At 41.7% G+C, this 17,943-nt stretch overlaps 1 protein-coding gene across 3 annotated transcripts in view; it reads right to left on the minus strand.

Moving 5' to 3' along the window:
- Nucleotides 1-2,844: 2,844 nt before the first annotated feature.
- LOC102449068 (cytosolic phospholipase A2 zeta-like) overlaps nt 2,845-17,943 on the minus strand; it is a 44,336-nt gene continuing 29,237 nt past the window's right edge. For all 3 annotated transcript variants that reach the window (XM_075927219.1, XM_075927218.1, XM_025188328.2), the window contains 10 exons: nt 16,664-16,799; nt 15,218-15,354; nt 13,445-13,667; nt 12,376-12,490; nt 11,288-11,425; nt 10,347-10,454; nt 9,374-9,568; nt 8,366-8,532; nt 4,425-4,611; nt 2,845-3,290 (listed from right to left, as the gene is read on the minus strand). In XM_075927219.1, coding sequence (XP_075783334.1) covers nt 3,070-3,290; nt 4,425-4,611; nt 8,366-8,532; nt 9,374-9,568; nt 10,347-10,454; nt 11,288-11,425; nt 12,376-12,490; nt 13,445-13,667; nt 15,218-15,354; nt 16,664-16,799 — 1,627 coding nt within the window. In that variant the 3' untranslated portion in view covers nt 2,845-3,069. The remainder of the gene's footprint in view (nt 3,291-4,424; nt 4,612-8,365; nt 8,533-9,373; nt 9,569-10,346; nt 10,455-11,287; nt 11,426-12,375; nt 12,491-13,444; nt 13,668-15,217; nt 15,355-16,663; nt 16,800-17,943) is intronic.

Raw genomic sequence — 17,943 nt, forward strand, 5'->3', positions numbered from 1 at the left:
TTTTAGTTGCCCTTTTCTGAACCCTCTCCAAGGGCAAAATATCTTTTTTGAGGTGAAGAGACCACATCTGTACACAGTATTCAAGATGTAGGCATACCAGTTTTATACAGGGGCAGTAAGATATTCTGGGTCTTATTTTCTATCCCTTTCTTAATAATTCCTAGCATCCTATTTGCCTTTTTGACCGCCACTGCACACTGTGTGGAAGTTTTCAGAGAGCTATCCACGATAACTCCAAGATCCCTTTCCTGATTTGTCATAGCCAAATGAGCCCCCATCATACTGTACGTATAGTTGGGGTTATTTTTCCCCGATATGCATTACTTTACACTTATCCACATTAAATTTCATTTGCCATTTTGTTGCCCAATCACTCAGTTTGGTGAGATCTTTTTGGAGTCCCTCACAGTCTGCTTCTGTCTTGACTATCCTAAACAGTTTGGTATCATCTGCAAACTTTACCACCTCACTGCTTACCCCTTTCTCCAGATCATTTATGAATAAGTTGAAAAGGTTTGGTCCCAGGACTGATCTTTGGGGGACACCACTAGTTACCCCTCTCCATTCTGAAAATTTACCATTTATTCCTACCCTTTGTTTCCTGTCTTTTAACCAGTTCTCAATCCAACAAAGGACCTTCCCTCTTATCCCATGGCCATGTAATTTACACAAGAGCCTTTGGTGAGGGACCTTGTCAAAGGCTTTCTGAAAATCGAAGTATACTATATCTACTGGATCCCCCTTGTCCATATGTTTATTAACCCCTTCAAAGAACTCTAATAGATTAGTAAGACATGATTTCCCATTACAGAAACAATGTTGACTTTTGTCCAACAAATTATGTTCATCTATATGCCTCACAATTTTATTCTTTACTATTGTTTCAACTAATTTGCCTGGTATTGAAGTTAGACTTCAATAAGTCTGTAATAGCCAGGATCACCTTTAAAGCCCTTTTTAAAATATTGGTGTCACTTTGGCTACCTACCAGTCAGATACGGAAGCCGATTTAAAGGATAGGTTACAAACCACAGATAATAGTTCAGCAATTTCCCATTTGAGTTCTTTTAGAACGCTTGGATGAATGCCATCCGGTCCCGGAGATTTGTTAACATTAAGTTTTTCTATTTGTTCCAAAACCTCCTCTAATGACACTTCAATCTGGGACAGTTCCTCAGATTCATCACCCACAAAGGACGGCGCAGATTTGGGAATCTCCCTAACGTCCTGAGCAGTGAAGACTGAAGCAAAGAAATCATTTAGTTTATCCGCAATGGCTTTATCATCCTTGATTGCTCCTTTTATATCTCGATCATCTAGGGGACCCACAGGTTTTTTAGCAGGCTTCCTGCTTCTAATGTACTTAAAAAACATTTTGTTATTTCTTTGAGAGTTTTTGGCTAGCTGCTCCTCAAAATCTGTCTTTGCTTTTCTTATTACATTTTTACACTTGATTTGACAGTGTTTATGTTCCTTTCTATTTATCTCACTAGGATCTGACTTCCACTTCTTAAAAGATACCTTTTTGTCCCTCACTGCTTCTTTTACATGGTGGTTAAGCCATGGTGACTCTTTTTTAGGTCTCTTGCTATGTTTTTTAATTTGGTGTATACATTTAAGTTGGGCTTCTGCTATGGTATCTTTAAAAAGTTTCCATGCAGCTTGCAGGGATTTGGCTCTAGTCATTGTGCCTTTTAATTTCTGTTTAACTAACCTCCTCATTTTTGTGTAATTCCCCTTTTTGAAATTAAATGTCAGAGTGCTGGACTACTGAGGTGTTCTTCCCACCACAGGAAATATTATATCATGGTCACTATTCCCAAGCGGTCCTGTAATGGTTATCTCCTGTACCTGATCCTGTGCTCCACTCAGGACTAAATTGAGAATTGCCTCTCCCCTTGTGGGTTCCTGTACCAGCTGCTCCAGGAAGCAGTCATTTAAGCCATTGAGAAATTTTATCTCTGCGTCTCTTCCTGAGGTAACATGTATCCAGTCAATATGGGGATAATTAAAATCCCCCATTATTATAGAGTTCTTTATTTTGGTAGCCTCTCTAATCTCCCTTGGCTTGGAGTTATAGAATCATAAAATACTAGGACTGGAAGGGACCTTGAGAGGTCATCGAGTCTAGTCCCCTGCTCTCATGGCAGGACCCAGTACTGTCTAAACCATCCCGATAGACATTTATTTAACTTACTTTTAACTATCTCCACAGATATTCCACAGCCTCCCTAGGCAATTTATTCCAGTGTTTAACCACCCTGACAGTTAGGAACTTTTTCCTAATGTCCAACTTAAACCTCCCTTGTTGCAGTTTAAGCCCATTGCTTCTTGTTCTATCTACAGAGGCCAGGAAGAACAAGTTTTCTCCCTCCTCCTCCTGACACCCTTTTAAATACCTGAAAACCACTATCTTGTCCCCTGGAGTTAATAGGCTTATGCATAACTGTCAAGTATTTGTACTTCAGCTATCACATAGTTAGTATGTTTATATATTCACCGAGAAGAACAAATGATTCTACAAATATCCCCTTGGGCATTAAAATAGCTTAGGTACCAAACAAACTTTTACTTGAAACAAATATTAAAATTCATGAACATCTCTATTTATAATTTGACAATTGAAATAAAATTAAAGCAGAAACAACCAAGTTTGGCATTTTAGCACAAGCAATCCTCATTTTATGCAAGTAGTTGTCTTCACAGACTATGTTGCCTTTGACAGCCATGTGCTCAATAGAAAATAATCTAATCCATATATTTGTCAATGGAAAAACATCGTTGGCTTAATCCCATTGGTTCACAAATTGACAGGAACACAAGAACTCAGTAAAAACATACGGATATGCTCATATAAAATATTTTAATGCCAATATTAAAGCCCCATTCACATACTTCACCCAGAAGTGAAGTCTAGCTGACACACACTGTACTTGGAGAAGCTACAAAACATAGTCAGCAGCTGCATTGGTCATTTGCAGATACCTTAGCCCTTTGGTGTTCTTGTCTGAAGCTTTCATGTATTCAGTGCCTTACAATCAGTCAACATCCTAACTAGAGAGCTGCTGCTTATGTCTTTTTAGCCATCTTGAGCACCCTTCTTTTCATTCCCAAAGTTAAGGCTTTTAGAATAGCGTCCTTGTTGTTCATAATATTGTAGCGGCTTAATTCTAGCAGTCTATCAAATTCATTGGGTTGATAAGTGAAGTTCATAGAATGGTAAGGAGAGTTTTCCTCTTCAACAGAGAAGTTGCCAAAAGCTTTCTCATCTTCTGTCTCACGCTCTACTCCTGCAGACAGAAAATCAGACGCTAACAGTTTTCACAGATCCCTTTGACAAGATACTCCCAAATTTGTGTAGGAGGAGGGACTACCCCATATCTGTATCATGGTTTTTCATAAACCTGTCCATAAGCTAATAGCAGATAGACAACACGTTCATTGGCACCATCAACTCTGCAGATTACTCCTTTATCCTGCCACTGGGTGCAGGTAAGGTTCCTAACAAGCCAAAATACGTGTATATATTTGGAGCATTATAACACCTTGAGATTTTCAAACCCTGTACTTGGTTCTTATCTCATAGGCAGTGTATATAATTTTAATTCTTAACTTTTTCAGCAATAGACGGGAACCCAGTGTCTTTTCTCCCCAGTACTCTTCAGCTTTGCATTCAAACATTTCAACAATGTAATTCCACATGTCAGTGATATTACTGTTCATAAAACCAGACACCTCAGGGTCCATAGTCTATATCCTAATACAAAATTTCAGCTTTAATTCAGACTACAGCTTTGTAAAAATGAGGCCAAAGTGATGGCAGAAGTTCCAACCCTGAGAACTCCAGTATTTCTATTAATGGAGTAAAGCTGGCTTCTGAAAATTGGACTAACAGTACACCTAAAAAATGTACTCACAAAACTACCTTGGAATATTTGACTACATTAAAATAGTTTTAAACAGACTGCCTGTTTCATCACTGACTAGCAGGTAGAGTAGGAAACACAACCTTCGTATTTGTATATTTGATAATACAAATACAAATATTTAATCACTTTAAATAGAACATGAATCACATTTTCCTGAGATATTGAAGATGGATATTCTGGTGGCCAATGTCAAATCACATAGTTACAGCTCCCAATGATTCTTCTTGTAGGATAGGTCTTCTTTACACTACTCTGTACTACAAATCTTCAGCTGCATTTCTGTACCAAGTGTGGTGAAGATGTTGCAAGCTGATAAGACAGATCTCTCCCACCTCTCTAAGCTATATTGGAGAGAGAAACTCTCCCGCCCTACTCAGGGGTTAAGGTTGGTATAACTGTACCAGAGGGGTGGATAAGACGCTAAATTAAGTGCTATATGACCCCAAACTACAGGACCGGAAAGTGTAATTGCATCTCCTCAAGAGACTTCCTTACTTGGTGCCTTGAATTTCTGGAATGTGTTGTTCACCAATGGAAAGTGAAGGACTATAGGAGCCTTTGGATTCAGAACATCCACGAACATGTAACATTCCTTGGGCTGCTGCTTATCTGTTTCACTCACAACAATGTGTGGAAAGGGGATTTCCCGTTCTTCACAATACTTCTGGGCCTGATGCAGCACCTGAACTCAGAAGACAAAAGTCAAGTTACTTTTTTTTATATATATATATATAAACACAGAATGAGAGCTCAGCTCCCATTTAGGCAACTAAATAAAGATGAGAAATTTCAAGTGCACAGCATTCCAAAGTCCCCATTCTGACCTTATGGCCAGATTTACTGAAGAGCTCAAAAAAGTGTATGTCTACATAGTGCTTAACACAGTTGGGCTTCAACCTCAGCCTCTAGGCACTACTGTAATATAAATGTTATCATCAATGTATGTGTCTGCTTTAGTTATTCCCTATCTATCACCACTACACAATATCCCCATCTCAAAGCAAGGGACAGAACTGCATGTTCCCTCTAAGATTTTCTATCCATGAGCACAGTGAGCTTTGTCTCGTGCACCAATATTGAAGTCATGTGCGCTTTTCCGGATGTGTGCCACCGTGGCACCCACCAGTTACTAACAAATATCTTAGATCTACATATTTTAAAAATGTTATAGAAGACAATACTAAAACAAGGGATAATTAACAAGGTGCATGCCTTTAAACGTTTATTTAATATGCCATCAAATAAAAAGAAAATTAATACTCTGCTGTAGCCCAGAAAGGCACTATCCAGTGAATCACAGGTAGAATCAAAAATAGTTCCAGTAAGACATGCAAGTTTCTCTTCTCTCTTTGCCAGCATCCCAAAATTAAAAATACAATCCATATACAGTTTACAGTAGTAGTAGTAGTAGTAGTAATGTTAATCCACTTAACCCCCAGGAGCAGCTGGACAGCCACCACACAGTCCTTGTCTCAGCTCCTCTGCATCAGACTTGTTTTGTCTCTCTGCATCTCCAGACAGGTAGATCCTCAGCAGGTGTGAATCACATTAGTTTCACTGATTTCAATTTCTATCAGCAGAGAATCTGGGCCTTAATTCCCAGGTCTGGCCACTAACCAAAGCATTAAACCAATTTACACAAGACCTCTCACACATTCTGCTCTCCTCTCTAACTAACTACACACTTCAGAGGAAGTTCACACCACACTATTATGGCATGGCATGTGGCTGCTGTTGAAATGGTTATGATAGAAACACTATTTCTGTTTCAGATTTAGTATATTACAGATTATGGATCTCTTCTGTGAATCCTTTTGGAAGTTTAACTTTTAAGAGGGAGATTTTTCAAGATTACAATACTTTCTTTTTAGGACAAGCTATTGTTAGAACTCAGATGTACACTTTATTGTTTAAATTTGATTTCAGAAAAAATATTTAATGATATACTTAAAATTAAAGCTGATGTTTCCAACCCTACACAGCCCAACACCCAAGTACAGAATTAACATTAAACACATGATTAAATTGCATTGACTTCAAAGGAATTTAAGTGTACAATATAGTGCATCTCTGAATCAAGGTCTTAATTTCAACATTTAAATTCTTATATAGATAAAATGTGTACTTATCAAAGGAATGCTTTCATATTTTCTATTACTGAATCCAAAGGTGCACTCATTCAGTTTAAACAGCCCCGTGCTTTGTGTAACAAGTACAATTGTAAAAAAGAGCAAAATAAGGAAAAAAAGGATCAGATTCACAATTCTGCACTTAACCCCACTGGTAAAGTCACAGAATAATTAAATTAATTTATCTACTGATATAAGTGTGATTTAATGATCTAGGAAAATAAACAAGAAGTTTAAGTGAACCCTTTGAATATTTTAGATTCATGCTAACTTTGCACATAACTGGATACATTTTTTTAATGCCAGACATTTGTAATAGGGTAGAAAACCCCACACTGAGCATGGCAAAACAGAGAGGAGATCCTTACCTATTTACAAGCAATCACAGCCCCGGCTCCAGTCCTGGCACATGTAGCCCCAGCAGGAACAGCCTCACTGCAGCCCCAGCTCCAGCCAAAGCACAGCCAGGCCGCATGGCTGATGCTGGAGCTGGAACTGGGGCCTTATCAAGGTTGCCCCAAACACCCACCAAAGCCTCAGAATATCCCAGCTCCCAAGCCCTGCTAGCCATGCCACATGGTGCCCTCCAAGCAGGAACCCGCCACTCACGTTCCAGCAGGAACATGAGTGGTGAGCACTGCTGCACGGCTCTGCAAAGGAGGTGGGCAAGCCTAGAATTTTTTGTGCTCAGTCGTGCAGACACGCACCATAGAGGGAACTAAGGGCACAACCCAGAATTCCAATCTCCAATATTCTACTGCTGTCTAGCCAACTATTCCTGTAGTTCAAGTGAGGGTTTGTGTTGGATGTGAAAATCCAAAGTTCAAACTCTGCTGATGATCCATATGGCAGAAGATTTTTTGAATGCAAGTGATACAAAGATTTGTTTCGGGTTTTCTTTTCTTTTCTTTTCTTTCCTTTTTTTTTTTTTTTTTTTTTAATTGCCCTTGGGACCTGACTGGTCCTGAACCATGGAATTTGCCGGACCAGGGGAAGTCAATGCCATAGTTGTGAGGCTCCACTGCAGTAGCAGCAGAGGGGCTGGCATTGACAGAGTGGGATCTGGAGGGCACTAGAGGGAAGAGATGGTGCGGCCACCAGCTATGGGCTCCTGGCCATGTGGCTATGCTCCCAACCACCCAGGGCTCCTCTCCTGGCCCCCCGACTGCGGGGATCCACAACTGCCCCGCCTCTTTCCCCAACAATCCCCCCTCCCATCCCTTCTCCTCCCTCTCCTTTCCTGAGCTTAAACACCACAAACCACCTATTTGCAGTGCTCCAGAAGCTCTGGGAGAGGAGTTGCTGAGTGCAGAGCCTCCAGCTTTTCTTCATGAATGCTCCAGCCACAGAGCACCCATGGATTCCAGACCACAGATATGGCTGAATGAGGCAAGTCTAGATTATAGAAGTTCAACCTTGTAGTACAGTGAGAAAACATCCCTCAAACATGATTTATATATTTTTTTAAATCTGTATATTTTGGTGTCCCACATTTTGATCATTTGACACACATTTTGACTGTTGGTGTCACACACTTTCACTGGCAGTTTGAGGGATGAGAAATTTGCTTTGAATACACTCTTTTGTGTGTTTATAAATCTAAGGCGAGGACCCTCAGAGCCCTGAATGTGCAATGTTGTGTAGAATTTCTACATGTACGTACTGTTAATTTAAGATGGCATTTTAAACAAAGAAAAAACTGTTGGTCTCATGTGGAAATGGTTGTTTTTAGACAGCTATTTGTCCATGAGGAACTGGACTGAGATCATCAATTAATTTCAGGTAAATCACCAAACAGTCATAAGTTGGAAATTTATTACATGGTCTTGGATTCAAACCAATCATCTACAGGTTCATAGAATGGACAAATATGATCATCTCACTGGATCTCCTGCTTAACAGCCCACAAAATTTCATCCAGAAATTTCTGCAGCAAACTCTCACGCTTAATACAAGGTTGTATAATGCATAATACCCTCTAATGCAGTGGTCCCCAACCTTTTGTGGCTGCTGGGAGCCCAGGGGCAGGGACACTCACATGCCGGGCGTCCGGGGGCGGGGCTGCTAACGCGCCTTGAGCCCAGGGCCGGCATCACGCATGTGCCACGCGCCTGGGGCAGGGGTTGCCCATGTGCCCTGAGCCAGCACCGCGCCCGGAGCAGGGGCCGCCTACGCGCCCTGCTCTAATGAGTCTGTCAGTCATTGATATATTTCTCAATAGGGCATTTCACCATTCTGATTTGATCCACAATGTCCTAGGCAACACGTACACCTCTTTGCCTAATACTGCTCCTTTTTATCTCTCACCTCAAATGGAGCTTCCCAAGAATAGTTGAATGACAAGATGACATCTACATCTCTTTCTGGATGAAGCACCAGAGGAAAGGGAGAATTTATAGAAAAAACGCCATCTACCAGGTACAGCTTGCGTTCCATTGGAGTTAGTTTGTTGGGAAAGGCATCCTGGTGTGTGCCTGAAAGACCCCAAAATCATACTGGTCACAGAAGTACACAAAACACTTCAATCTAACGTCATAGAAAAGGTGAAAATCATCTGAGAAAATGTAACAAGAAATGTTTAAATACTTTGCAATCACTTGAACTGTGCTCCCACACCCCTACCCCACCACCAAATAAAACTAAGTAACCTCCACCCTAGAAACTCAGAAAAACGAGACAAACCAAAAAAGATGTACATCTGAGCATCACAGAAAAGCAAACACCATCACAGGACTTGTCCAGATTAAGTGACTTGCCCAGAGTGAGTGGCAGAGCTCAAAACAGAACCCAGCTCTCTATTTCCGATCCAGTGCCCAAAGCACAAGACTATCCTTCCTTCTGGGACAGATAACTTACATATATGGCAATTTCCTGTGCAGTCAGAAAGGATTTAACGTGGTTTTGCTCTGAAATATATAGGTCCAAGTCTGCTGTCATACACACGCATACAACCCTGTTACAGTGGTTGCTTGTCTGTAAATGAAGACTGCATTTGGCCAACAGCATTTCCACAGGCAGAGTTGGGGACTTTATTCGTAATTTCATTTATTTGCTTTTCACAAACCCCAGGTGCAATATGATTTCAAACTTGTTTTAAATAACAACTGCATTTTGTGGAGCCTTCTATACTGCCAATTGAATGGTCTGCTCACACAGCAGCATCTTGTCCATTTTATAAGGTTTACAATAGTATGTGCTTGGATAACACACATTGTCACATATTGTATTGTCACTGACTGGTCATCTCTCTTCCTAACTGTCCCAATTCCTCTGACATGCAGCCTAGTTTCTCTCTCATGCCACCTCCTTACCCACCTTTCCAAGCCACAAACTCCTTGGCACTGGCATAATCCTTGTGAAGATACAGTCCACGCATGAAGTTAGTACTTTCCTCAGCAGAGAAGCGAGACTTAAATAAATCTTGAAATAAATGTGAGAAGGCTCCACCTGGCATGACCATTCGCCTTTCTAACTGTAAGGGGTCCAGAGGCTGGCGACCACGTGCCTCATCTACAAAAACAAACAAACAAACAGAATTCAGATCTCTTCCTCCAGTCTCCAATTTCATTATTCCCTGACCATTTTACCCTGAGGTCGAGAAGCCAACTATTTTATACTGACATTTCCCCCATAACTGGTGGGATTTTAAACACAACTGCATCAGTCTTTAGCAGGAGCCATGTAGCTTACACCTCAAGCAATATTTTTAAAATTAAGGCTATTATTAAGCCCCCACCTACCATAGAATGTTGAAAAAACAATTTAAGATGTAGTTGTCACCAATCTTGTTATATTAGAGTTAAAATGTCTAGCATAGGTGAGGCCTACCCATGTCCTCACTTTGGACAGTGCATGGTTTTCATCTGGCAAAGGGAACATAGATAAGTACTATTTAAATTACAAATTTCAGTCATTTTGCAAGATGTTCAGGGGACAACTGTGATGTCGCCAGATCCTCCGACTCCATTATAAATTGTCATCTAAATAAGTCCAGAATCTGAAACTGCTGTGAAGTTTCAACAAGTTGTGTTGCTGCTCTTCTTCATTATGTCGGTAAGGACAATGTGTGTTCTCTCTTATTTTGCAAGCTGAATTGTATTTTTTATCTCCTCTGTCAGCCTCACACATAAATGTTCCCGTTAACTAAACTAAATAGGCAGTGTTGTGAAGGCACTCCTAAATTATCTTTTTTTATGTTGTGAAAAGGGGTTACATCCTTGAATGGAGGAAGTATTTTAGAGACCCTATTACATGATTTAGGAAATCCCAATCTCTGTCTATTCTTTACCTATGGCTTTGATGGCATCTTTGAGAGATTCTAGAAAGCCAACTTTTGAAGAAATAACCTCTTCCCAGATTTCATCTAGATTGGCAGCAAATGCACTGGCCCATATTCCTGAAAAGGGACAAAGAAATTATTGGTTTAGATTCCCCAGACTTCTCAGGAACTGAACATGACCAGACTCAATATCAGCACATCAGATACATAAGAGGTTCCCAAACTGTGATACACATGCCCATGGGGAAATGGAAGACATCCCTAGGGGGAATTGTAGAATGATGGCTTTTATTCATTAATTATTTTATTGATTGTATGTTCATAATAGGCTACTCAGACATAACTTTAAAACTCTGAGAATTCATTCTATAAAATAAGAGAGTTAAATGACTTCAGGATGTACCAATGAGAGAACAGGTACACAGAGATGCTGATGTACAGAGCCCTCACCTCCAATCATAGTACAGCCTAGGTTCAAATGGTCAATAACATTCCAGTATAACTGAGTTAAGAACTTAATCATAGGGTTTATTTCAGTTCTATGCATTGTGCTCTAACTATATCTGTACCTAACAGCGAAATATGGACAGATAGCTAAACACAGGTAGTGTTAAGATGAACAAAGTATGCGTGATACAGGGTAGGGGCAAGCTAGATCTAGAAGGAAAATGCAATGAGAAAAGTTTGGGAACCTTTGAGATGTATCATATGCAGGACAGAATTGGAATAGGGCTTATTTAATCTATAATGAAAGTCTTGTTTGGATAAGAACACAGAGTATGGTTAGATGCCTAACAGTCTCTCAGGCCATCATCGTATGTAGCTAGACAGTTGTTGATAGAAGTCACTAAAAATAAAGTACTGTTTATTCCTAACCCTCTCCTCGACGTGCATCAAGTTACAGTTACTTTAAAGTATAATAAAATGTTTATAGCAGCATCAGAGCTTACCCTGCAGAAAGCTAATTCTGGGCTCCAGACGTTTCCCAAGTAACATCCCATTGAAGAATTCACTGCCAAAGTCTTCTATGCGGATAAAGGCTCCGTACTTGTAGATACCAAACTCATAGGGTGTAAATTCACACCATTCTGAGAAAGGGTTAACCAAAATAATTAGCTCACAAATACAGTTGAACAAACATTTTCATCCCATTCCCATGAAACTGGTTTAGAGAGAATTACTCAGTTTCTTAAACTCATACCAAGGAAACCTATGTTGGCAAAGGTTAACCTTCCAGAAAACAGTACCTTAATGTATGAATACCATAAAGTGAGATTCTCCCACAAACATCTTATTTATGGCATGATTGACAGGAGGTTTATTTAACACAGTTTCATGGGAATTGACTATTAAGATTTTTCACCAGTATCAGATGCTGATTTTTGTAATGGTGGCAGAAAAAGATCAAGAATTTAAAGAATTATCCACCAACAGGGATAATTGAGAAATGGGATTTTCAAATCAGCCAAATAAAATTTCAATCCATCTTACGAGTATTCAAAAGTATGTTGGAGACAAAAACCAAATAAACATCAAATAAAGATGTGCTCATGCCCATGGAAGGATACCACCAAAAATAAACCATTGGAGTCAATGGCAAACCTCCCATAGAAAGTTTAATAGGGGCAGGATTTCACTCAGTAAATTCAGTGTAGTGAGGGAATGAAGGAAAATTCATGTTGCTACCCACACTAATCCAGGGGAGCCAACAGTGTCACCCGGCCCCAGGGCAAAGTGAGGGGGGCGGCTCCATACCACCCTGGATTCTGGAGCATGCTGTTCAGGGCTTGGGCAGTGATTTAAAGGGCCTGGGTCTCCAGCCACTGCAGCTGCCACTATAGCAGTGGCCAGCAGCCCCAGGACTCCTTGAATCACCGGGCAGTCGTCCCCTTTGTCACTCCCTGGCCAGCAGGCCTGCCCTCATGACTATGCTGCAACAAGATTTGAGAGTGCAAACAAGGACAAAACTAATTAAAACTGATGGGGGAAACACCATTTACAGATTTTAAAGGGGAAAAAAACTCACTTTACTTTATACCTGTAAAGTCATGGCTACCGACATTGGGCTTCACACTGACAGCTGCATAGATGGGGAAGGGGTTCTGTCCCCACCTAACCGCTGACTGCTGGTCAGACAGCTTCGATGGGTCCTGCTGTATATGGCAGGAAAAAGTCGTATCATTTTGGTGTTCAGTTTTGCCTTGAAATAGAAGGTTCCTCTTGCCCTCACAACACCATGTGGCTGATGTGACCAGGTTACACAGCATGAATAATGAACAATTCAGAGAAAATTCTAAAACAAGTTCTCTTCAGCTTTCCATGGGCTTTTTAAAAACCTCAAGGAGTAATTTGTCAAATTCATCATCTCATCCTCTGATTGCTTGGAGATCTGCCTCCTGGGGATGCAGGTAGAGATCCAAATTTGGGCTCATTTGACCAAGAGGGACCTACCCACCCCCAACTTACAGGATGCCCCTCCTCCCAAAACCTGCTTCCTTCTCTGTACTACAGAGAGCCAGGCACTAAGTGTCAGGATGAATCACAGGACAGACCTCATAGTCTTCATTGAGTCTGGTGGTGTGAATTCATAACTAAGGGGAAATCAATCACATCACAACCCCATTAGATAAAGAGAGTTTTGGAACAGATGTCTGCTGGAGGGTGCCATAATTTGTGAGTCATGGATGGTGGCAGTTTGATTTTGATGAGAATGTCTTTGTGGGGAAGGGGTGAATAAGGCATGTGAATGCTGGGCAGGGAGCAACATGGGGGAGAAGGACAGAGACACACACACTGGAAGGGGGAATATACTGTGTACTGAAGTCTATAGGTCCCTGCTCTAGAGGTCTGAGATGGGGCACTGGGGAAGTTCCCTGTGTTAGGGGAGCAGGAATTAATTGCACTGTGAAACAAGATCACTGTTGGCTCCTAATTATGGAGGATGGGAAAGTCTGAAGGTTGATGGAGGCAGACCAGCATCCTTTGCCTGTATAAAAAAAATGTTAAGGGGGGCCCTTTACAGATGATTTGCCCTTGCCCCACACATCCCAAGAGACAGCCTTGCCTATTCTGAAGACAACCCATTCCCAATCCATCACGCTCATTACCTGCTGGCATAAGAAATATTCTATGATAAGGCCCCACAAATCCGTGAGTGTGACCTTCCATCCCTCTTTCTCCATCAAAAGCAGCTGCTGGAAATAATACACCAGTCGTTCAGCAGAAAATGCCCCCACTTTGCTGCTGGTCACAAGATTCCGAACAACGCTAATTGCATCCTGGAGGTCTTTGTGGGACCAGTGAGGGTCTTTGTAGAGTTTAGACAAGCACCTAGTAAAATGTCCACCAAGTTTTTCAGTAAACAACAAATAATTACAGAAGATACCAAATGTCTTGAGAAAAATGGCTGCCCTCCCCCACTGTGATTTGAACAGAACTGAAAGTAGCATTGCTGTTTTCATTTAACAACATCTTTAATGGACAATCTATAGCCCCTTGGAATCTAAAATGAATTGACTTTCCTATTAAACAATTTTTTATAACTGGTCACAGTTTGGGCCCCAAAGCTGCGTTCTCTTAAGGTTTAATATCATACCTTGGTGCACATCCTCAGACTTTCAGTAAAAACCTCTTTAATTATTAGTATGAAGAAACTTTCCTGAAGCATCAATTACCATACTCATCTAATGTCTGGGGCTTCTTCTATGCCCTATTTTCTTTACTTCCATATCTCAGACTACTTTAAGCATACATCCCCTTTTCAGCACTTTCCCTCTAACTTAATTCACATTATTTTGCTTAGTACTTCATGGGAGCCAACAGCCACACTGGGCCCTAAGCAAGAGAGGGGGGTGTCTTGGCTCCATGCCCCTAGAAGGAATGTGGTTGAGAGCAAGCAGCCCTCAGCATCACCTGAACCATGATGCCTACCCCCTCCTGTGCTGCCTGGAGGCCCTGGGCCCCTTTGAATCATCTAGGCCCTTTTTGCCCCCTCCTCTGCCCCCCCCCCACTTTGGTGGGCCTGTAATACCTAGACATACTTTACACATCTTCCTACACACTCATTTATTTTAATACTACATGGCCTTATACCTTTATTTTTCTGCTACAAACTTGGTACTACTAAAACCCCATTTTTTAGAAAGAAAACTTGCAGTGGCATAAGAACTAAGGCCTCAAAGAGATGGATCTCTCTCACTAAAACTGGAAATGTGTGTGTGAAAAGTGTGAAATCTTTGGATAAGGATTCTGTTGATGAAAATTTGTATGGGTTAAAGAAAAATGTGTACTGTACTCTAAACCCTGCTTCTCCTTTGAATCACTGATTCAGGAGAGGGAATAAGGAAGGGAGAGATGCAACTCAGGGCCCTCTCTCCCTGTGATGTATTGCTACACTGGAGATCAAGAAGGGATGCTTAAGCTGGAGCTCCCTCAATATAAACAACGGGGAGCTGCTGCTAAGGCATCCCCCGTGAGGGACCTTTGAGTCTGGAAGTCACTTCTCCTCACTTGGTCTGCCAAAGGCCAGATTTCTTAATCTTCTGAGCATGCTGCAGGGATCATCTTCTCCTCTCCCTTAGTTAAGGCAGTTGAGAGAGTGGACCAACATGAATTCATTTTTGGGCAGTTATCTGGCTATATTTATCCTGCACTTTTTTTTATTTATGGGAGAGGTACCCAGAGCTTGAATGGGCATGCATAGGTGAAGGATAATTAAATAACAGATGAGTAACAGACTATGGAAGCAAATGAGCTTATCACTGAATCATCCATGTTGTCACCAATAAAATGTGTCAATAGAGTATCATTTGCAAGGCAATGCTGACTTGGGTTTTCAGGTCAAAAGACTGGAGAGGAGGAGTTTCAGTTATACTGTATACCAGGTAGATCCTGAGAGTCCACCCATATACATCAGGATATCCAGGAGGTCAAGCTGCTGTAATCCTGACAGATTGCCATAGAAAGCAGTCATGGCTCTCATCCCACCACCTGATCCCACTACTGCCACTATGGGGATCTAAAGGAATAGAAAAATGAAAGAATATGAAAAACATATGCAGTTAAATATACGGCATTACACATGCATATATTAAATTATACACATAACACAAGGTCATTTGGGCTTTAGTATTCATTTAATGGATTTTCTCACTAGCTACACACACAAAATGCTGGAGGTAGTGAGCTAGACAAGTATTCCTAAGAAAGGGCTCTGTTGATATTAAAAATCTGAGCACACTATGTCCAAATCATGGGCTGATTTATCCTGTGAGATCTTATGCAGGAGTATGGAGTTTCACCCCTTTGAGACAGGAAAAAAAAAGAGACTTTTAGCCACTCAAATAGGTTCCTCCTTTTTTTCCCCTGAATCATTTGTCCCAGTTCTGCTACTACAGGCAGTCCCCGGGTTACGTACAAGATAGGGACTGTAGGTTTGTTCTTAAGTTGAATTTGTACTTAAGTCGGAACTGGCGTCCAGATTCAGCTGCTGCTGAAACTGACCAGCGGCTGACTACAGGAAGCCCGAGGCAGAGTTTCTCTGCCCCGGGCTTCTTGGAATCAGCCGCTGATCAGTTTCAACAGCGGCTGAATCTGGACGCCTGGGGCAGAGCAGCTGGGGTGCTGCCGGGTTGGTCCAGTAGCGCCAAGGAGCGGCGCTGCGGGACCAACCAGCAGCGCCCCAGCTGCTCTACCACAGGCGTCCACGAGAAAAGCCTGGTCTGCTGGGGGGGGGGGGGGGCGCACTAACTGCATACCCCCCCCCCCCCCCCAGCAGACCAGGGAGACACGGGTGGCGGAACCGAGACACGCCGCGGTCCCACCACCTGGGTCCTCCACGGCTTTGTTCCACGTCTCCCTGGTCTGCGCCCCCCCAGCAGACCAGGAAGATGCAGAGCAAAGCCGCGGAGGACCCGGGCGGCGGGACCACGGCTCGTCTGGGCGGTCCCGCCGTCCGGGTCCTCCGCGGCTTTGCTCCGCGTCTCCCTGGTCTGCTGGACCAGGGAGATGCGGAGCAGTTTTTCTCGCCCCAGAGGACACGGGCGGCGGGACTGCGGCGCGTCTGGGCGGTCCCGCTGCCCGCGTCCTCCGGGGCGAGAAAAGCCCCGTTCGTAAGTACGGATCCGATATAAGTCGTATCCGTGTAACCCGGGGACTGCCTGTATTAATTTTAAGCTGTGACTGTGTCTTATATACTGAACTGCCTTTTCAAAAAACCTATTAGCTTACAGTCTATTTTCTCATTCACTAAGGTTCTTTGACTATAAAGTTATTTCCCCTTAAAGCTAGTCACAAAAGACAGAGATCTCTAAAAACGGACCAAATACCTCATCTTTCTTGGGTTCCTCTGGCAAACCAAGTGTCTTCTTTACGGCTTGAGAAACTATTTTCTTCCTCATGTCCAAAAATTCTCTCTCTCCTTTACAGAGGTCAAAACTGATGCGTACATCAAGTTCCTGAGGGCTACTCCCAATGAGGGAGAACAGGAATGGCAAAAGAAACAGATGATTTTTCAAAGAGCTCTTACCACTTGAGACCACCTCTCTGATTTTGTATCCTGCCTCAGCAGTTAATACCGCACTTCCTTCAAGACCCTCATATCAACCTCACATCTCAGGATCACCTCACAAAAATGAAGATTCCAATGCTGCTGTCTTCCATCAGATAATTAAACATTAGAAAATAAAATTAAATATTTTAAAAAATTGTACCTGACAAGTCTGTTCAATCACCTACATAATTTCTCGGATGACACATGGTGAGAAAAATTTGTATACAGTCAAAAAAGCAGAATGCATACTCCTTAGATAAATGTATTACAAATCAGAGAACAGATAGAAGCAAAGTATCAGCAAAACTAAAGTTAGCTGTAATGTTCTTCCACATACAAGATTATGCAGTCATTTCACTGTTAAACTGTATCCTGTCCCCAACCTTGCTTTTACCTTTTTACACCATAAGCTCTTTGAGCAGGGCTTTGAGTCCTTGCCTGGGCATTCAGCAAATATACATCTCAATAGAGTGACAGAAGCATTATTATATCTGAGGGTACATAGACACTGCAAGGCACTACCCCACATCTACACAAGCTGCCTATTGTTTCAAAATATTTTTTGAAAAAACGGGTGTGCTATTTCACCATCCCGGTAAACCTCATTGCACGAGGAGTAAGGGATGGCTCGAAATAGCACGTTATTTTGAAATTTGGCGCTGTGGACATGTGCCAAATTTCAAAATAAGCTATTTCAAAATAGATTTGAAATAAGGTACGCAATTTGCATAGAGCAACTTGAGTATTTTATTTCGAGTTTAGGGTGCTGTGTAAATACACCCTAAAAGAACTGCAACAACTTCCCTGAAAAATGTAAATGTAAAATCTGGTTAGAGGACATTCATAAACATTCAGCAGGCTGAAAATATTTTAAATGTGTATTAATGACATGACGTGACTTATACCACCTTCAGACTAAAGCCATCTCAGGAGTATGCTTTGGTTTGAAAAAAATATAATCTACCAATCTTGAGACATATCGTACTGTTTGGAGTGGAGTGCTGGCTCTATTGCCCAAACTCATAAATGCATTAGTTTGGGGACAAGCCCATATAC

The sequence above is a fragment of the Pelodiscus sinensis genome, chromosome 4 (genome assembly GCF_049634645.1).
Source record: "Pelodiscus sinensis isolate JC-2024 chromosome 4, ASM4963464v1, whole genome shotgun sequence".
Classification (NCBI taxonomy): Eukaryota; Metazoa; Chordata; order Testudines; family Trionychidae; genus Pelodiscus; species Pelodiscus sinensis.